The 21,841-nt window shown below is 42.9% G+C and overlaps 1 protein-coding gene across 1 annotated transcript in view; it reads left to right on the top strand.

The window, feature by feature from the left end:
• Nucleotides 1–21,841, top strand: part of col9a3 (collagen type IX alpha 3 chain) — a 68,924-nt gene that overhangs the window by 10,678 nt on the left and 36,405 nt on the right. The window contains exons 4-9 of the mRNA XM_003220674.4: nt 386–457; nt 2,053–2,106; nt 5,419–5,454; nt 12,229–12,252; nt 13,507–13,560; nt 14,505–14,558. Coding sequence (XP_003220722.1) covers nt 386–457; nt 2,053–2,106; nt 5,419–5,454; nt 12,229–12,252; nt 13,507–13,560; nt 14,505–14,558 — 294 coding nt within the window. The remainder of the gene's footprint in view (nt 1–385; nt 458–2,052; nt 2,107–5,418; nt 5,455–12,228; nt 12,253–13,506; nt 13,561–14,504; nt 14,559–21,841) is intronic.

Raw genomic sequence — 21,841 nt, forward strand, 5'->3', positions numbered from 1 at the left:
AGTTGACTTTGACTTCTGGTGACTCCCTGAATGATAGGCTTCCAGGTCACCCTAACATCAACAACTGTTCAGATCTTCCAGACTCTGGGTTGTGCTTCCTTTGGTGGCCAATTCAATCCATTTTCCCATTGCATCCCATTTTACAAAGCATTATCATCTTTTCTAATGAGTCATGTTATCTCATGAGATGCCTAAAGTATGGTAGCCTCAGTTTGATCATTCCAGCTTCTAGGGAGAGTTCAAGAGAGAGTTTTGCTTGTCTTTTTGACAGTCTGTAGTATTCATAAAATACTCCTTAAGCAGTGTATTCCAAATGAGTTATATCATCATGTTGTACCTTTGTTTTTGTTATGCTAATAGTGCCTGCCCATTATTCTGTTTTTAGGGACCAAAAGGGGCAGTAGGAAAACCTGGGAAGGCAGGAAATGCAGGTTTACCTGGACTTCCAGGAGTGGATGTAAGTATAAAAGGTTCCTTCCTTATTCTTCCCCCATTTGCAAAAGTAGTTCCCAAAGGACATTGCTGGCATAGGAAGGCTGCATTCCAGTAGCCAAAATTCATACATACATACATTGAAAAACTGTGTGGTTGTGGAAGGAAATGGGCAACCATGATGAAAACCCAGAGCTTGTAAATGTTACGATTTTGGCCATGTTAGTTGGGGCAGTTGTAGTTCAAAAGAGGTATGTTTCTAGCTTGTGTGCATTTTTGCTGGAATGACCAAGAGTGAAATTAGACTGGGCACTGAAACATTTCTGAAGGAAAGTCTATGTGAACGTGAGCTCAAATGCAAATCTGAAGTATAGAAGCTGAGGATAAATAGATCTCAGAGACAGGAGAAATAAAGGACCAAGAATTAGGCTGGGACAGAGATGCATATGGTGCAACAATACAGAACTACAGAAAATAAATTGAGAGTCTGGTTCTTGCTTGGATGAACCCTTGGTAGGTTGGTTCAAGAAAAATGGATAGATTTGTTAAAGGGTGGTGTAGAGGATGTGGGAATACAATCTGTTCACATATTATGCAAAGGATTTAATCCAGGACATTTCGCATATAATAATTTTCACATATAATTTGGAACCCCATTTTTCTTGCTTGAAATTAATGACGTCTTGGACTTCCAAGCTGAAGTTTACCATTAAATTGTGCTGGAGGACCTAGAAAGTGCCTACAGAAGACACCATTATTGGTCCTGCAGCTTGACTCTATGGTAATGTCCAGTAGAAGTTGATCAGAACAGCTATTTGCATATAACTGAACTCATATAAATATGCCCATGTTATTTGTGGTGGACTGTATGTATTATCTATATCCAACAGAGTGCATCATAGCCAATGGAATATGACTAGTGACCAAAAACAGGATAAATACTTCATATGCCCTCATAAGGTTTAAAGTGGGGGAAACTGGTATTTATTGTTTTATGAAATCCAATTTGAGATAAGAAAGGAAGTAACTAAAAGAAGATTACCTAAATTTCAATAGAAGGCTCCCCCAAAATTGGCTCTCATGTGTTGGGTAAACTATTTTGAGGCATAAGTCTCATGAGTGTCCCTTCCCAGACAAAGGACCACAAAAGACTAACTAGATGTGTTGTCTCTTTGCCCTCAACAGAGGAACTTTTCAGGTTCTTAGGAGACTTAATAGTAGCTAATATCTTCCATCTTGGTAAGGTAGTGAAACAGTTCTGGGCTCTAGACCAAACTTTGAATTTCTGAATCTATTTGGGGCAAGGTTGCAGTTGTTTAGACAGCTTCCTTAAAGACTGGATTTAAACTCAGAGCAGATTCACAGTCCCACTTTCCCAGAGGCCACAGGCTGCCAATGGAGAGGCCAGTATTGGCTTTTCATCCACCAGGACTGGAAGACATCATCCCCAGGAAATATATCACCTTCAGTGGATTACAATCATATCTTCTCGTTTGAGTCTTTGGCCCAACTGTCAACACAAAGCTCTTCTTCAAATTTTCTTGCATGTAAGGATGTAAGAAGTGTATCTAATCCTGTACTCATGTAATCCTGTGGTTTTTGCAACCCTTCCTTTGTTAGGGTTTAACGGGAATTGATGGCCCACCTGGACCGGTTGGACCACCAGGAGACAGAGTAAGTACCAAGACTTTGAAAACTAGAAGGTAGAAGGATCCATGGGACAAAGTAGACGAGTTACAGCCCTGTATAACATAGTACAATGGCCAATTTGGAGCATCCACTTACTTTTTAAACTAGTGTGTCTCCACACTGCAATGTTATAGCAGTTCAAGACCACTTATCATTGTGACTATTACCACCCTGCTTTTCTCTCTTGAACAAGACCCAAAGTGGCCTCATCCTATGGAATTCTAGTATTTGCAGTTTGGGAGAATTAGGGTTCAGTGCTTGAGAGTACTAAGTCTAACAGTTAGAGCTATCTGAGAAGTCTCTCAACAAGATACAGATCCCAGAATGCTATACCATGGAGGTGAAATGCTATCAAGCTCCTACAATTGTACAATGTGGATATCACATCAGCTTTCTCTGATAAGGCATTTTTATCCAGAATGAGACAGCATTCACTTACCTTCTGGATAACAGGAGATGTAGTTCACAGTCTATGAATGCTCTGTGTTTGATGTCTTATGAGAACTAGCAGCTATGTTTGGAAACTGTCTCTTTCTTCAGCCAAGAACCAGTATAATGGAAAGCAACACAAATAATTTCTTAATCTAACGGGGCTGCAAATATAAACTAGAAAGTGGATAATTGCAGGGCGGGGGGGAATACATTTTGCAAAGCTGGCATTTGTAAATAAAGTTGATCTTTATAGGATTATAGCCTGCTCTTAAGAGTTGGGGATTAATTAGGCTTTAGAGCTCTTAGAATCCTGTCCATTTGATTAAAGGATTGTCTTTAAATGTAATAGAAAGCACAAACATTTCTAATCTGGTTTGGTATGCGGAGTACCAGCGTTTTCTTTCCTTTTGATCTCCAAATGAAACATATTGCTATTCAGATGTTTTCTAGAACTGAAACGTTCTTCTAAACTCTCAATGGAGTTTGTAAGCTCTACACAAGGTCCAGAAGTGTTCCTAGCAGAATATCTTCAGAAGTAATAGTGAAAATATTTGGCAAGTATAACCAACCATAAAGAGGCATCTTTTAGATAGCTTTTGGATGAGCTTCTGTCCTCAACCAAATGGGAAAACACAATGGAGGAAGGGAAGAGAGCAGCCACTTTGTCATTTACTACCTTCTTATTGAAGCCAAAGTTTTTCATCCTTGCGCAGGAAAACAAATCTGGATGATAGAATAGGGGACTTGCCAATTTTATTCTAACCCAGGAGTAACTGATGACTTTCATGTCAGTGGAACAATATTTCTGCTCCAAGATTTAGTTTGAAATTTCAGTGTGTTGAACATATCAGAAGGCCCGCCATCACCTGCATATGCACGTATGTCCCTTTAAGTCTTCCATTGACTTATAGGGACCCTATACATTTCTCATGGTTTTCTTAGGCAAAGCATAGACAGAGAAGATTTGTTAATGGCCTTCCTCTGAAATATAGCCTACATCCCTTGGCGTTTCTTGGTAGTCCCCCATCAAAATGATATCCAGGCCTGATCCTGTTTATCTTCCAAGATCAAGTGGGGTTTCATGCTTTCTTCTGCTTCCTTAAATGAAAGCAGCCAAATAGTCAGGTGACACAGTACAGTTAACCCTTCACATCTATAGATCCGTGCATGCTCATATTAGATCTTAGAAGCTCCATGTTTAGAATCTATCTTGAACTAAGTGAACACTTAGGTCCAGTTGGCTTTAATGGACCTACAACCTGGCATCTGGATCCAGCTTATTGTATCCTCTGAGTACAAGGTTATTTAAGGAGAAATGAAAGGAAAAGGCCCTGCCTCCAAAGCACTTACAATTTAAACATGAATCCATTCTCTATATTAGCTGATCTAATGGAAAGGGAAAACTTACAAAGCATGGTAAGAAGTTTCCCAAACTCATTTCTTGTCTGTTGATTCTTGCCAGACCATCTACTGTTAACTTCCTTCTCTCATGTCAGTGAATACCCACATCTTACACATTTATTGCATGCAGAGGTGCTGGTAATGAATTTGCAGCTCCAAGACAACTTGTTCCATCTCTTTCCATTCTGAGATACTTTGGTAATTGGATTACCTTGAATCTCGGGTAGTTCATCTTGCCACCTGCTTCTTGCCATCCATTCCCCTGGCATCAATCTGAGCACAGCAGAGACATGGAAATTATGCACCTGGCTTTTTTCTTACTCTAAAGCCTCTAATTAGGCAAAATCTAACAAATTCTGACAGCAGGTCAACACTGTAGTCCAATTTAGGAGCGCGAGTAGCATGCCCTGTAGAGCAGAAGTAAGACATGAAAATTCAATCAAGATGGAAAGCAAAGCATTCAAAGCTGCAATGTAAGGCACAGAGGTTGATAGAAAATGATGTATAGTATGACCTCTGGATACATGGAGTTAGTTTCTGCATTTTAGCTATTTATAAGAAATTGTGTCCTCTCTAGGGTGGATCTACACTATAGAACTGATGCAGTTTGACACCACAAAAACAGCCTTGGGACAAAGCTATGGAATCATGGGAGTTGTAGTTTAGTGAGGCACCGGCACTCTTTAGCAGAGAAGATGAAGACCTTGTCAAAGTACAGCTCCCATGATCCCATAGCATTGGGCTATGGCTGCTGAAGAGGAGTCAAATTGCATTACTTCTATAGTGTAGATGCACCCTAGCGCATTTTCTAAGCCCTCCTGTGTGATTGTATGATATTCTTGGGCCAGGAGTCCTTCATTTCAATAGAGTTCATTGTTATCCATGGGTTTGTGAATACACACAAAATCCACAAATATATCCCCAATGAATATAAGGGTCATACTGTAGTATGTGAAGCATTAAGCATTTTGAGGACATGGCCACATGTTAGCAGAAGTTGAAAAGTGGCTTTTTTGGATAACAACTTCCAGACTCGCCAGACACCCAGCCAGTCTGCCAGTCGGTAGCCATGGTGGTTGGGGAGTCTGGGTCTTGTAGCATAAAAAAGTAATTTTCCATAGTCTTTGCTAATAGTTAGCTAATAGTTAGCTTAGCTAATAGTTTTGCTTAGCTAATACACTTAGCTAATAGTTTTGCTTATAGTTACTTTAAAGTCAAGATCTTTCCTCAGTCTGGTATAAATGGAATAGAGAAAACTGCTTTGGGCTTTAGTGTGAACTTTAAGACCTGACCGCCATATCCACTCTGAGAAGCACTCCTGAAAGATGCCCATCTTATCTTCCTCCAAGGGTTTTTTTTCGGCAAAAGTTTGATTTGTGTCTCAGGAAGGGCATCTTTTACAATGTAAAAGATATCTCTATAAACATTCTTCTTTGCGCTAATGTGTATGTTTCTGTGTCACAGGGTGCAATAGGGCCTGCGGGGCCGTCTGGACCAGCGGTAAGTTAACCTTATAATTTCATTTTTCTTGTAAATAATGATGGAGTTGGTGGTGCAGGTATATGACTTTACAACACGTTGTCATTCCATCCAAACCACACAGAATGTTATTACCTAGATTTTATTCAAAACAGACTCAACTTTAAAATAAGGGAAATAAAGCAGACTCCTTCCAAGAAACAATAACAAAGCTTGAACACAGTTTTGAGTTCAGATAAAGCTCCCGGTCTCCTCTTTGTTGTCATATCAGAGGAAAAGCAGAAGAATTTCCAGGTCCAGTGTTAGCTAGTGGCTCCACCATTATCACTGAGACAGTGAATCGACTACTGTGGGGGGAGCTGCGCATGCGTCAACGAGAGTAGACGTGCCTAATTGCTCTCCTAACTATAAAGGCAATTAAAGCCTCAAAAAGCCCATAAAGGGTCATAAATCTCTCCTTAACTGGAGTCCGGATCAAAGGAGAAAAGAGAGAAGGCTGGGAGGTCACAATCAAAGGTGACTGAAGCCATAAATCTCAGAATCCAAACAGAAGTTCGGACAACTGTGAGTATGGCGGACAGAAAGGAGAAGGAAGGGGAGGAAGAAAAATTGAACAAAATTATAACTACATTGGAACATCTTAAATTAAACATGGAGATTTTAAGACAGGGAAATGAGCAGACAAGAGAGCAAATCACACAAATTAATAGCAAACTCGGGCTGATAGAGAATAAAGTGGAAGAATGCCAAGAAAAGTTTAAGGAGGCAGCAGCGGAGATCAGAAGACAAAAAGGTGAATTAATCACTCTGAGAGACATTAATAGAAAACTTCTAGATAAAGTTGCTGACCTCGAGGACAGATCCCGAAGAGCCAATCTGCGTTTGAGAGCAGCAGGAGAGAGTCTTCAGATAAAGGAGAATCTGAAGGGAGTTATAGCTGAGTGGCTTGCAACAAATGCTCAGGTCCCATCGCAAGGAATCGAGAGGATACATTGGGCTTTCAGAGGAGGCAGGAAACCCAAGGATATTTTGATACGGTTCACAAGGGAGGCTGAAAGGGACATTGTTTATCGAAAATTGAGGAAAATGAAGAACCTGACCTTGGCTGGCAGTAAAGTATGGCCACTCCTGGATTTATCTTCAGAGACATTGGGAAAGAGAGCAGAAATGAGGGAAATTACAGGAACTTTGGAAAGGAAAGGACAACGTTATACCTGGGCTTTTCCAGCCACCCTAATTGTATATAAAGACAATAAATTATATAAAGCTTCCGACTTGGAAAGTGGGAGGAAAATGCTTAAACAGTTAAAACTGGATACAGACGGAAAAGAAACAGACGGTCTGGAGGAGGAATCAGATAAGACCAAGGACAAGCCGACTGGACAAGAAGCATCGAGGGAGCTGGAGACTGCAGAGAGAGGCGGACCAACAGAGACAGACTTACTTCAGAGTCTATTTGCAATGGGAGATCCAAAGGACAGGGAAGAAAAGAGAACTTTAAGGAATTTGAAGGACCTGGATTTAGAACAAATTAAATCTATAGAAAAACAATTAAGAGATCTTAAAAAACAGAAAATTAGAGAGGAGAATAGAAGAATTGAAACGAGATCTAGTACAGAGACTTAAGAATGAACAGCCTAACATTTGTGGAATAATGAAATTTGGACAAATGGGGTTAAAGGGGTAAAAGATGATGCAGGAGGGGAGAGCAGTGGATGGCAACGCAGTCACCGGTGGGAGGGAGTCTGGGAATGGAAGAGAACAAAGGGAAAACTCTTTCAGGTCTCCCTCTGATGGGAGGAGGGAGAGGTCTGGACTCTGGGGGGCATGGGGGAGGATGGGAAGACAAGCAGACAGGGGAAAGAAACTACAGGAGGGTAAATGCAAATAATACCTGGTTATGGGTGAAGTAGTAATAATGTCTCATAATGTTAATGGTCTATCAACTCCACAAAGAAGGGCAAAAGTTATGAAAATGGTAAAGGATTATAAAGTTGGCATTCTGCTTTTACAAGAATGTCATAAGAGAAAGGACCATACTCCATTATTTAATGATAGGATTTGGGGACAGGTGTATGAATCGAGAGGTTCAAATAGAGCACGGGGTGTGGCAATTTTAATTAAAAATACAATAGACTTCCAAGTGGAAATGGTAAAAAGGGATTCAGATGGGAGATGGGTAATGATTAAAGGGAAAATTGAAAAAATTAGAATCACTTTAGTGTGTATATATGCCCCAAACAAAAATCAAAAAAAGTATTTAAAAAAGCTATTTGGGGAAATTGATAAGTTTGCACAAGGAGAAGTGTATTGTGCAGGAGATTATAACCTGGAATTGGTAACAACAAGGCAAAATAGTAATAGAAAGTTAAATATAAGGGAATACAACATGAATGATTTATTAGAAGGGGAACCAGAGAATAATAGATGGACATATTACTCGGGAAGACATGACACATATAGCAAAATAGATTATATTCTGGGGAAAAATACAAACCAATCAGTGATTCTAGAAGCAAAAACACTTCCAATACATTTATCGGATCATGCACCATTAAGAGTAAAAGTAAAATTAGAAATAGAAAGAAAAGAAAGAACCTGGAGATATAACACAGTTTTAAACAGTAGAGAGGAAGAATATGAAACAATTAGGAAAGAAATAAATAAGTATTTTGAGACCAATGACAATGGACAAGTAACTAAAGATATAATTTGGGATGCAAGTAAGGCAGTGATAAGGGGTCACTGTATAAGTTTAGAGGTAAATCTTAGAAGAAGATGGAGGAATGAACAGGATAAGAGAATAAAAGAAATAGAAACCCTGCAAGACAAACATAAAAGGACTAAGGATAGACAGATTTGGAGAGAGCTAAAGGAGAAAAAAAACCAATTAGAAGCATTTGAGGAAAGGAATATAATAAATAAATATCTATACGTTAAAAGCTATTCCCAAAGTTGGAATATAAAATCAATGAAGAGGATGGCTTACTATTTGAAAAAGAAAAAAGAAAAAACATGGATAAAGAGATTGAAAGACGAAAATGGGAAAGAACAAGAGGAGCAAAGTAAGATTAGGGAGATAATGGCAAAATATTATAAAAATCTATATAAGGAAGAGAGGGTAATGCAAGGGAACTTAAATATCAGAGAAAAAATTGCAGAGGAAGACAGAGAGTTATTAAACCAACCAATAACGCAAGAGGAAACAATAAGGGCAATTAAAGGGTTAAAGGGAGGCAAGTCACCAGGGCCAGATGGATTTCCAGCAGAATATTATAAAGCATTTATGGAAGAGTCGGCACCACACCTAACAGAATTGTTCAATGAAATATACACTAAGCAAAAAGTCCCCCTAACATGGAAAGTATCAGAAATTATAACTATACCCAAAAAGGGGAGAGATTTAACACAACCAGGGTCATACAGACCCATTAGTCTATGCAATCAAGATTATAAAATATTTACAAAAATTTTAGCAAAAAGATTGGAAACAATAATGCCAAAAATAATCAAAGAGGATCAATATGGATTTGTGAAGGGAAGAAAAATTGGGGATCCAATAAAAAATGTAGTAATTGCAATGAATCATGCAAATTCGAATAAGAAAAAAATGGGAATTCTCAAATTGGATGTTTACAAAGCATTTGATAAAGTCAATCACAATTATCTGTTAAGATTATGTCAACAGTTGAATATGGGGGAAAACTTTTGCAAAACGCTGCAACAATTGTACAGCAACTGTAAAGCAAAAATAAGGGTGAATAATGGAAGGACAGGAGAGATACCAATTTTAAATGGTACAAAACAAGGTTGTCCATTATCCCCCACTTTATTTGTAATAGCGATAGAAATGCTAGCTGAAAGTATCAGGAATAGCACCAATTGGACAGGGTACAAAATAGAAAAGGGAGGAGGACAAAAGGAAGAAATAAGGCTTAATTTCTTTGCCGATGATGCAATGATTATTACAAGTCAACCGTTAATTATGGTAAAAGATATTATTAAAAAACTGGAAGAATTTAAAAATATATCAGGACTATTCGTTAATATTAAAAAGTCAGAGATACTATGTCTTAATACCCCACCAAGGGAACAACTGGAGATTAGGAAAATATCAGGGTTAAGATTAGGATTAAAGAAGCTGAAATACTTAGGAGTATGGATATATAAAAACCCAAAGAGTATAGTCAAGGGGAATTATAAACAAAAATGGAAGGTAATAGAGAAACAGTTTAAGAATTGGGAAGGAAAAACATTAACAAGAGTGGACAGAATAAGGGCACTAAAAATGTTCATAATACCAAAATTGACATATTTATTTCAAACATTACCGAACACAGTAGATAGGAAGACACTAAAGACATGGGACAGGAGAATAAGAAAATGGGCAGTCGGAGGAAAAAGGCCCAGAATAAGGGACAAATGGTTAAATGCAAAAGAGGAAGAGGGAGGCTGGGGGATTCCAAGTTTAGAAGTCTATCACGATGCGTTTCAAATCCAAAGATTATTGGAAATACAGTATACTAAAAAAAAATGGGCAAATATGGAGAAGATAATAAATAATACTAAAGAAAAAGAAATAATATTTAGGGAATGGAGTAGGAGAGAAGAAGCAGAATTTAAGGAACCTTTTAAAGGAACAATAAAAGTGTGGAAAAAAAGAAAGAAGAAGCTAAGTCCAGGCAATGAGAATAAGATGGCAACTATATGGCAAATTAATTACAATAACAACGAAATTATAGGCAGAACATTGAGATCAATTGAAAGTAGAGGGAAAAGGTTAGTGGAGGATTTGTACACAATAGATGGAGACCCTGTAGAACAAAAAGAAATTCAGAATTGGATAGGATCAGGGAATTGGATTCAAAGCTGGGCTATAAGACAGGAAATTTTTAGATTGAGAGAAAAAATTAGAGAACAGGACAGTCCATTTGAGAAGGCGATTAGGAAATGTTTGAGAGAGGAAAAGAAGGTGGCAGGAGATCTGTATGAACAAATTATAACGGTAAAAGAAGAAATAGTAGAGGAAATTTTCCAAACATGGAGAATGGACATGGAAATTGAGAGGGAAGATATACAAAGGGAAATAAGTAATATAGCAAAAGAAAAGTACAATGTATTAAGGGAAGCAAGAAGGAAAATGTTACAAAAATGGTACAGAACTCCTGCACAACTTTCACGGTTTTTACCAGGGATGAAAGATAGGTGTTGGCACGGTTGTGAACAAAGAGGGGTGTTCAATCATATGATATGGGAGTGCGATCGGGTGCAAGAATACTGGAGAATGATTGAAGGAGAAATCAATAGAATGCTAAATCTACAAATAGTAATAGTTAATAGAAATGTACTACATGCAAGGATAACAGAAGTGAAGAATATACAAAAAGAAAAAATGATTGACAAATTAATAGCATGTGCACAAATTGTTTTAGTGAGCGGTTGGAAAGATAAAACAAAATGGACTCTGACGAATTGGTATAAGTATATAATTGATATGTTAAATGTAGAAATCACAAATTGCAAATGGAATAATATAGATAAAATTGAAAATATTGCAATAATCAAGGGGATGTGGGAACCAGTTAAGAACTATTTAGAGAATGTACTAAGATGTGGAGTGGAAAAATTAAGATTGAGATTGATATTTCAAATGTAACTTCTGTAGTTTGTTGTATAAAGTGTATGTACAAGGAGGGGAGGGTGGGAGGGTGGGAGTGGGATAAGATGACAAAACAACAATAAAAAAAATTAAAAAAAAAACAAAAAAAAAAAAACTGAGACAGTGAATCCATTCTGGGTTTTAGCCTGAATGTCAAAGGTGCCATCCAGGTTGTTTTACCATCTTTCTAGAATAGGCCCCTTATTTTCAGTAGCTGCTTTAAAGCTCTAGAGTTGATACACCATCTCAATGAGGTTGTCTATTCTAATACTTGTGAAAGTTCATTTCCATCTTGGGAAACCACAGGATTTTCAACATTTGAACATACTTATAGTGTTATATGCACAATACCTTCCCAGTTAAATAGTTATGTTTATGCACATAGTGCCATCAATATGCAATTGCATGTATCAGTTCTTCTGGATGCAATTGCTGTTGATCAGATTTTGCCTTTTCCTTCAATCATCTGACCTGCTTGCCTCCATCAGTTGCTGACCCTTTTGACAAGTCTAAATTCAGCCAAAATACATGTTTCATCAGATGGACCTATGATGTATGGCAACCAGAACTTGGGAAAACTCCTTGTTTTGTTTTGTTTTTTATGACATCTCCAAGGATCTCTAGCTATTAGCTGGCATTCTAGGCATTGTCATCCAAAAAAGTAACTTTCCCACATTTGATTTGTAGTTGTAAGGGGTTCATCTATGCTGCAGAATTTATCTAGTTTGACACCACTTTAACTGCCATGGCTTACTGCTATGGAAGCTGTAGTTTTACAAGTTCTTTAGCCAAAAGTGCAGGTATTTCACCAAATGCAATTCCCATGATACCCATAGCATTGATTCATGGCAGTTAAAGTAGTGCTGAACTGTATTAATTCTACAGTGAAGATACACCCAATTCTATATCTGTTCTTTTCTGCACACTTGTATATTTCCACCTTAACATTTCCACAATTGTATGGCAAATTGTTTAACCTGGAAGAGGATAGTTGCTGAAGGATATTGTATGAGTTTTTAGCATTTGTCTACCATCTGTGTCTTTGAATAAAAGAGGAAGTGTGGGGGAAAGAGAAGAGTTTTATTCTTATTATGGATGATCACTTCCTTATAATGGAACGTCTTTCTAATTTTCAGGCCAAAGGACCTCCAGGACCTCCGGTAAGTAAGCTCTATCTTCTCAAAAAGGAGAAGAAACAGTGATAACATCTGTACTTCATTCAATCAGTATTGTTTATGCTGGACCTTTTAACCTAAAACCAAAGCCAACATATTCTTCCCCTATTGTGAGTTCAGATGATACACAAGCCCTATTCTGAACTTCTAAATTATAATTAAATATATGAAGTAGAGAGCAAGACTGCATTCACTTCCACTGTTCATGCAGTTGAGAGTATTGAATAGGGTTTTGTGCTTGTTTGTGTAATGCATTTACAGCTGTGGCGCAGCTGGCTAGTAACCAGCTGCTATAAATCACTACTGACCAAGAGGTCATGAGTTCAAAACCCGGGTCGGGTTAAGCCTCCGACCATTAAAAAAAAAAATAGCCCCGGCTTGCTGTTGACCTAGCAGCCCCGAAAGACAGTTGCATCTGTCAAGTAGGGAAAATTTAGGGACGCTTTATGCGGGGAGGCTAATTTAACTAATCTACAACACCATAAAACTGCTCACGAGGAAAAGAAGAGGAAGAACAGCCACCAATGGACGGTGAAGCAACAGCTCCCCCTGTGGCCGGAATCGTGAAGCTGGAAAGATGTTAAAAAATGCCTCTGTGTCTGTCTAAAACTGAATGTTGTTTGTCTATTGGCATTGAATGTTTGCCATATATGTGTTCATTGTAATCCGCCCTGAGTCCCCTTTGGGGTGAGAAGGGCGGAATATAAATACTGTAAATAAAATAAATAAATTAGGGCCTGGGATTGTACAGGTTTCCAAATATATGTCCAAATATAGTTATTTATTAACTACTGTCAAGTTGGCTTTGACTTATGATAACCCTATGAATACCCTAAAGGGACCCTATCCTGTCTGATCTTGGAAGCTAAGCAGGATTAGCACTAGTTAGTACTTGGGTGGGAGAGTGCCGACAAAAACCATCTGATGTAGACTATATTTTAGAGGAAAGGAAGTGGCAAAACCATCTCTGAGTATTTCGTGCTATAAACTCCATGGGATCACCATAAGTCATTATATGATTTAAAGGCATATAAACATATGGATGAGAGACTTCCAAAAACCCTGTCATCAGCAGCCCTGTTCTGGTCTTGCAAGCTCAGGGCTGTGGCTCCCTTGAATGAATCTGTAATGAGGTCTTCCTCTTTTCCTGCTTGTAAACTTTGGGAAAAGGGCAAGGAGGGTTGTTTGGAAATATATTGTAAACAATAGTTAATGTGTTACGTTCTCTCTCTTTCACAGGGACCTCCTGGCCCCAGCGGGCTCCCAGGTGGAAACGGGTTGCAAGGGCCACCTGTGAGTTTGCCTTTCATCCTTTTCCTCCCACCTCATGTATCCAAACCCCTCACAAATGTAGCCCTGGAACCCATATTCACAGTTTCACTTATCTATGCACAATAGGAAATGGTCTCTCTATCCTAGGTCCTTCAGGCAAACTCTAGCAATCCTTAGGTATGCTGAGACTGGAAGTTAGGTGTTTGGATGTGTCCATTGTTTTAGGTAACTGAGGTGTGGATAGAAATGCACTTTTCTAACTTCTTTAGCAAAGAGGTGGCAGGATTAACGCTTCTTACCATATTCCTTACCAGCAGCTGATGCTGTTTGGGTGCAATGGGAGCTTTATCTCAGCCAGATGCTGAAACTGTTCAAAGCTAGCTAATGCTCTTTTTCTTGCAGCAGCTGAGGAGTGAATAAACAAGGTCAGAGGGGAAGGAATGTGTGGCACATAGATTGTATGTCCCTTATCCCTGCTTTTAAAATATACAGTATATGTATAGTATACATAGTGGTGTAAATACCCTGAAAACTGCAACCATAGCTCCCACTCCCCATGTATGCAAGCATACAGATCCAACCCCAACCGCCTTACCCAACTCCTCAAATACCGTCTTCTCCAACAACTACTCCAACATGGCAACATCAAAGGATGCAACATCACTTTTGCTACTATTTTGAATAAGTGGAGTATTTTAGTGCATGTGCCTGGTGTTGTGGCCTGTGTACAGATTGCTTTCAATTCTACTGGCTGTTAGGAATTGTGGGAATTAAAGTCCAAAACACCTGGAGGGCCGAAGTTTGCCCATGCCTGTATCCTCTACTTTTCCCCAAGATTTCCATTAAATAAATTTAGGAAATAACAAGATTCAGCATACTGATTGTGTGGGGAGGATTGCTTTACCTGGAATGTCAAATGCAAGGAGGTAATGTCAGGGCTGGAACTTGTGTTTTCTCTTACTTAGGGACCATCTGGACTTCCGGGCTTTACTGGACCACCAGGCCCCCCAGGACCACCAGTAAGTTGAGATTTTTTTTTCAGACCAGATTATTGTTCTCTATTTAAAATGTATGGTTCTGTTTCGCAATCATGAGCTTGATTGTCCCAGATGCATCTCTTCTTCTTTCTACCATCTTCCCCACTGAACATATTATTTCTCTAGCAAAGCGATTATTCTCAAGAAAGCTCATGAAAAACTGTAATGCACTACAGTGTGTATCTGCAATCCTGCTAACACTCATGCATTTTGAATGAAAGCATTGTTTCTTGTGCTGTAAAAGAGAGATAAAAATATTGTATTTGGGAATATAAGAAGATATTTTCCCCCGCATATATTCCACTGCTTTATATAGCATTGTCTGGACAGCACAGAACTGGGGAGCCATTGGATATTCCATAATAGTCAGTAATGATTGGGAGGGATAGCTAATACTCAATAAGACAGGAGCAGCATTCAAAATGACCTTAACAGATTAGAAAGATGAGCCAAAACTAACAAAATGAAGTCCAGCAGGGACAAATGCAAGATACTCCACTTAGGCAGAAAAAATGAAATACAAAGATACAGAATGGGGGACAATGCCTGGTCCGAGAGCAGTACGTGTGAAAAAGTCCTCGTGGACAACAAGTTAAACACGAGCCAACAATGTGACGCGGCCGCTAAAAAAGCCAATGGGATTTTGGTCTGTATAAATAGGAGTCTAGTGTCTAGATCCATGGAAGTCATGCTACTCCTCTATTCTGCCTTGGTCAGACCACACCTGAAATACTGTGTCCAATTTTGGGCACCGCAGTTGAAGGGAGATGTTGACAAGCTGGAAAGCGTCCAGAGGAAGGCAACTAAAATGATCAAGGGTCTGGAGAACAAGCCCCATGAGGAACCGCTGGGCATGTTTAGCCTGCAGAAGAGAAGGCTGAGAGGAGACATGATAGCCATGTATAAATATGTGAGTGGAAGTCATAGGGAGGAGGGAGCAAGCTTGTTTGCTGCTGTCCTCGAGATTAGGATGTGGAACAGTTGCTTCAAACTTCAGGAAAGGAGATTCAATCTGAACATCAGGAAGAACTTCCTCACTGTGAGAGCTGTTCAGCACTGGAACTCTCTGCCCCAGACTGTGGTGGAGGCTCCTTCTTTGGAGGCTTTAAAGCAGAGGCTGGATGGCCATCTGTCAGGGGTGCTTTGAATGTGATTTTCCTGCTTCTTGGCAGTGTTGGACTGGATGGCCCACAAGGTCTCTTCCAACTCTATGATTCTATGAAATACAATGGTTTTCATTTTTTTCCAACTCTAGAATAAACAAAAATTAAGTATCTTGAATGCAGAAACAGAAAAGATGATTTATTTTCTTATGCGGGATTCAATAAAATGGCATGCTACCACTGAATATATAATCCTTTGTTTTTTCTTCGTGTACTCTGTGAATGCACACTAATGGAGAAGGCTGCGCATGCGTAGGATCTAACGGATACTCTTCCAAGCTAAAGTTTGAAATTTGGCGGTAACCCCGCCCCTCTCCCCAGAGGGTATAAAGGGCGCCCTCCGCGCTCGCTCTCCAGTTCCTTTTTTTCCTCCGCAAAGCTCACTTCGGACTCTTCATTCTTATGTCAACCACGCGTTTTAAGTGGTGCACTCAGTGTGCCGCTAAGATTCCAGATTCCGACGGTCACGCTAAGTGCCTTTTCTGCCACGGCGAAAGCCACGTCGTCGGTACCTGCCGCTTTTGCCTGGCCTTTACAGCTCAGGCCCAAAGAAATAGAGCTGCGAGACTCCGCGCAGCTCTCTACGAAAAAACTCTTGCTCCTGAGGCTTCTACTTCCACCTCGGCCTCGATGGCGTCCAGGCCTGCTCCGTCGGTATCATCCAAAACCTCGAAAACTTCGAGACCAAAACCGGCCAAACCGCCCTGCACGGTGACCACCGCCATGGTTTCCACTCGGTCGGGCAAAATGGGCCCTTCATCGACTTCGAGTTCGGTGACTTCGGCCATTTCCACTCGATCCCGCCTAGCTTCGCCGCCATCTTCTTCCGCCATGAAGATTGCCTTCAAAAGGGCTCAGGAGGAATCCAGACGGGCCCAATCTGACTCGGCAGCTGTGTGCCCGATCCCTCCGACGCCGGGAAAATCGCTGAGGGTCGCGTCGAAGCAACCTCCAGCAAAGAAACGAATGATCCAGAGGTCGTCCTCCTCAGCGTCTTCGAAGAAGGACGTCCCCTCCTCTGTGGCCTCCTCTAGGAGATTCTCTCCTATCCAACCAGCACAACGCCTCCGCTCCTCTTCCTCTCCTCATGGTCAGTCCTCGGATGCGGACGCTCAAGTCTCCCCCGACCAGTCGGTCAGGACAGTTATTAAGGCTCCCCAGCCAGCACCATCTCGTCTTCCGGCTCGACAAGAGCTTTTTCCCCCGGCTCAAACACCCGAGAGGGGTAGACAAATGACACGCTTAGCCCGTGCCGCCCAGGCTTCCGCGTCCAAGGGCCGGCTCCCGCTGCTCTTGAGGTGATACCTCATCAGGACTCTGCACTTGTTTCTCCTCCCCGGTCCACTCAAGGGCCCGAGGAGGATGACCCCGATATCAAACACCCCGAGTCGATCCTCTCCGCCTCCGTTGTCTCTCTCGGTCTCGACCTCTCCCCGCCTCACGACGCCTACGAGGTCGACCCACCTTCCCCGATGGATAATATCCGGGCTTTCTCTGACCAGATGGTCAAAATGGCAGACGCTCTGGGGATGGAAATTAAGCAAACCTCAAAAGCTGTTACCGACCCCGTTTCCAAGAGGGTCCAAGCTCAAGCCCCGCCAGCCACCTTGCTGCCTTTTCTTCCATACCTCCTGGATGTAATCCAGGCATCTTGGAAGACTCCATCTTCGATACCTCCAACCTCTAAGAAAATAGAGGCCTGGTACCGAACCGATGATGAAGCCTTGGAATGGCTCAAGCATCACCCTGACCCAAACTCCATGGTGGTAAAGGCCTCCCAATCGTCGGGTCGACAGTCCAACTCCCCTGCCGACAGGGAAGGTAAACGATTCGATGCGGTAGGCCGCAAGCTGTACTCCGGCGCTCTCCTCCTTTGCCGCATGGCGAACTACGGGGCCTGCATGGGCGCTTATCAACAGATCCTCTGGGAAAAAGCCCAACCTTTCTTCGCCAAACTTTCTGACGAAGACCGGTCAGTCCTTTCGACCCTCCAACAGGAGGCGGACTCCCTCGCACACCACCAAATTCAAATGGCTAAACATACTGGCGATACCGCCGGAAAAATGATTGCCCACGCAGTTGCGATCAGACGGCATGCATGGCTTCGGTCCTCAGGACTCTCTTCTTCCTCTCGACAAGTGATCGAAGACCTTCCTTTCGACACCCAGGGCCTTTTCAACTCTGGTACTGATGACAAACTGAAGTCCAATCATGACTTCAAGATCCTCGCAACAAAGTGCGGGACCGATCAACCTCAGGCTCAGCGGACCCGATGGTTCCCGCAATGGTACCGTCACTACCCTCAGCCTTTTCGTCACCAACCGTTTCGACGCTCGTCGAGCTCGAGTCACCACAGTCATCAGCAACAACCTCGCCGCCAGCACCAGGTCCCGAAAGGTCGGGGCAAGGGTGCTGCAGCTATGCCACAACCCCAACGACGGGCCTGATGCCCACTCTCTCGGGGACTTTTCTACCTTCACTACTACTGCCACTGCCATGCCTTTCCTAGGCTCCGACCAGAACCTTCCTCTCTGCTCTTTCCTCGATCGCCTAGCTCCTTTCTACCGCGAATGGGAGTCTATAACCTCAGATGCCTGGGTTCTTCGCATTGTCAGAGACGGCTATGCCTTGGAATTCGAAACTTTGCCCCCCACGGGTCACATCCTCCACACCGACCCTTCACCAGAAATATGCTCCGAGGTCGACTCCCTTCTGGCGAAGGGCGCAATCCAGCCTTCTCCTTCCGAGCAGGACACTCGAGGTTTCTTCTCGAGATACTTTACGGTTCCCAAAAGGGGCAGAGGTCTTCGGCCTATCCTCGACCTGCGAGCCTTAAACCTCTTCATTCTGCCTCTATAGACTTACGCAATGCGTATTTCCACGTCTCGGTACGTCGATCTCACAGACGCTTCCTTTCCTTCAAACTCCTCGGACAGTCTTACCAGTTCACAGTTCTCCCTTTCGGCCTCGTCACGGCCCCAAAGGTCTTTACGAAGGTGGTCGCCGTGGTGGCAGCGCACCTAAGAAAACAGGGCATGGTCTTTCCTTATTTGGACGATTGGATGATTGTCGCGTCCGACCCCTCATCCCTTCAAAACCACGTCTCTCAAGCTCTTTCTCTTCTACAACGGCTGGGCCTTCAGTTGAATGTCTCAAAGTCCCAACTCCTCCCGGCCACAGAAATCCGCTTCATCGGAGCTCTCTTCAACTCCATCGCGGAAACCGCCTCCCTACCAAAGGACAGGTTCCTAGCCCTTCAACAACACCTTTCTCTCCTCCTCCGCAACCGCAGGATCCGAGCCCACTCTGTCGAAGTTCTTCTGGGTCACATGGCCTCCAGGGTCATGGTTACTCCTTTCGCCAGGCTACGTCTCAGACCTCTCCAAAGATGGTTTATAGACTCTTTCAAACCCCATCGGCATCCGAGCTCAATGTTTCTCACGGTACCGAACCAGGTTCGCCTCTCCCTTCGTTGGTGGCAGGACCCAGCGAACGTTTGTGTGGGACTTGCCTTCCATCCCTCCCTCCCGTCAGTCACCATCACGACCGACGCCTCCAATTTTGCGTGGGGAGCCCACATGTCAAACCTCACCGTCAGGGACCTTTGGTCCATCCAAGAGAAGTCTCACCACATAAACTTTCTAGAACTGTTATCAATCTTCAAAGCCCTCCGGGCGTTTGCTCGCTTTCTTCCCCACAAGACTGTTCTGATCCAAATGGACAACATAGTAGCTATGTACTACATCAACAAACAAGGGGGTACGGGCTCGAGAAAACTGATGGCTCTCTCAATGGACATTTGGCTATGGTGCATAGCGAGACACATAACCCTGTCGGCGGTTCACCTTCCGGGGGCTCAAAACATGCCAGCAGACTCTCTAAGCAGAATAACAACCTCCCCCCACGAGTGGCGTCTCGATCCTGAAATCCTGAAATCCATCTTCGACGATTGGGGCTGGCCAGCTCTGGACCTTTTTGCCTCCCCCTCGAACGCTCAACTTCCCCGCTTCGGAGCGAGACTACCTCCGAACTCGACTCCGGGCTGTCTCGGAGACGCGTTTCTCCTCGACTGGACTCTCGAGCCCGTCTATCTTTTTCCTCCCTTCCCTCTCATCTCGAGGGTAATAGAGAGACTCTATCTAACGCCAACATCGGCCATCCTGATCGCCCCTGCATGGCCACGCCAGCCGTGGTACCCAACTCTACTCCGGATGTGTGCGGATCCTCCCCGCACTCTCCCAACTCTCCCTCATCTACTATCTTCACAGAGGGGACAGGTCCTCCACCCCGACGTCCCGTCCCTACACCTGACTGCCTGGAGGATACTTCCTTAAATTCTCTCCACCCAGACCTGCAGACGATCCTTCGTGCCGCCCATAAACCGGCCACGTCAAAGGCCTATGTTTACAAGCTTGCAAAATTCCAAACTTTCCTTCGGGACCGACACGTCGATCCCGCCTCTACTTCGATCCCGCTGGTCCTGGACTTCCTACTTTCTCTTGCGGATCGTCAACTCTCTCTGGCCTCGATAAAATCCTATCTCGCTGCTCTCTCCTGGCATTTCCAACGTCAGGGACAACCCTCTCTCTTTTCTAACAACCTCATTAAGACCTTTCTTACAACAACCTGCACCCTCCAGTTCAACCTCCGACTCCCGGATGGAGCCTCGAACTCGTCCTTTCTCAACTAGCTTCAGCTCCCTTTGAACCTATGGCCTCTGCAGACCTTCACCTTCTCTCTTGCAAGACTGCCTTCCTAATCGCTATCACCTCTGCGCGCAGGCCTTCGGAACTGGCTGCTCTTCGGGTGGACGAACCCTACCTCCGTTTCCACCACGACAGGGCTGTTCTTCGCCCGGACATCACCTTCCTACCTAAGGTGGTCTCTGCTTTTCACCTTAACCAGGACATAATACTCCCTGCTTTCTTTCCTAATCCTTCTTCTTCTTTGGAGCGGAGACTTCATCTCCTGGATGTCAGGAGAGCCCTCCTTTTCTACAAGGACAGGACTAAGGACATACGTAAGTCACCTAGACTGTTTGTGGCTTATGCTACCCATAAGCTGGGCGAACCACTTTCTTCTCAAAGACTCTCACACTGGATTGCTCAGACTATCGAACTCGCTTACCAGCTGGCTAAACGCCAACCCCCCTCTTCGATCCGCCCTAGATCAACGAGGGGCCTTTCCACCTCTACTGCCTTCCTGAGGGGCGTCCCTCTCGACTCCATCTGTCGAGCGGCTATCTGGTCCACTCCATCCACCTTTGTTTCACACTACAGGATGGACTCAAAGAACCTCAAGGACTCGGCCTTTGCCAGGTCTATCCTTTCCTCCTGCCTTGCCTAACGTTATTTGCCTTACTCAAAACCAGTTGTTTTTGGTTATCCTTTCTTACAAGTTGACCGCTGTCATTCAGCCTTTATTTACACGATGTGTTCATGGGTTCATTAACGTAGTGCTTGTGTACTATACTTACCCACTGCACTGAAATGTATTTCATGAATACCTCTACCTCTGTTTCAAGGAATCGGTCTATACTTACCTCTGTAATTTCTTACAGACTATCGCTCACATACAATGTTGTGATTGTGTTCTGGGTCCTAATAACAAGGATCGGTTTCTTTGCACTATATGCTGTTGCATCGTTTTCTTTGACTATTGCACTTGTTTTTTTGCACCTTGTGCTCAATAAATGTGTTGTTTGGACACTAAACTTGTTATCAGGTTTGCTATCCCACCTACCTACACCTCAGCTTGCTAGTCTCCATTAGTGTGCATTCACAGAGTACACGAAGAAAAAGGACAGGTTGCTTACCTGTAACCGTGTTTCTTCGAGTGTACTCTGTGAATTCACACAATCCCGCCCTTCCTTCCCCACATGCAAACCTCTCCCTTTCTCGCTGCCTTTGCGGCGTAGGAACTGGAGAGCGAGCGCGGAGGGCGCCCTTTATACCCTCTGGGGAGAGGGGCGGGGTTACCGCCAAATTTCAAACTTTAGCTTGGAAGAGTATCCGTTGGAGCCTGCGCAGGCGCAGCCTTCTCCATTAGTGTGAATTCACAGAGTACACTCGAAGAAACACGGTTACAGGTAAGCAACCTGTC

Source organism: Anolis carolinensis, chromosome 4 (assembly GCF_035594765.1).
Source record: "Anolis carolinensis isolate JA03-04 chromosome 4, rAnoCar3.1.pri, whole genome shotgun sequence".
NCBI classification, from domain to species: domain Eukaryota; kingdom Metazoa; phylum Chordata; class Lepidosauria; order Squamata; family Dactyloidae; genus Anolis; species Anolis carolinensis.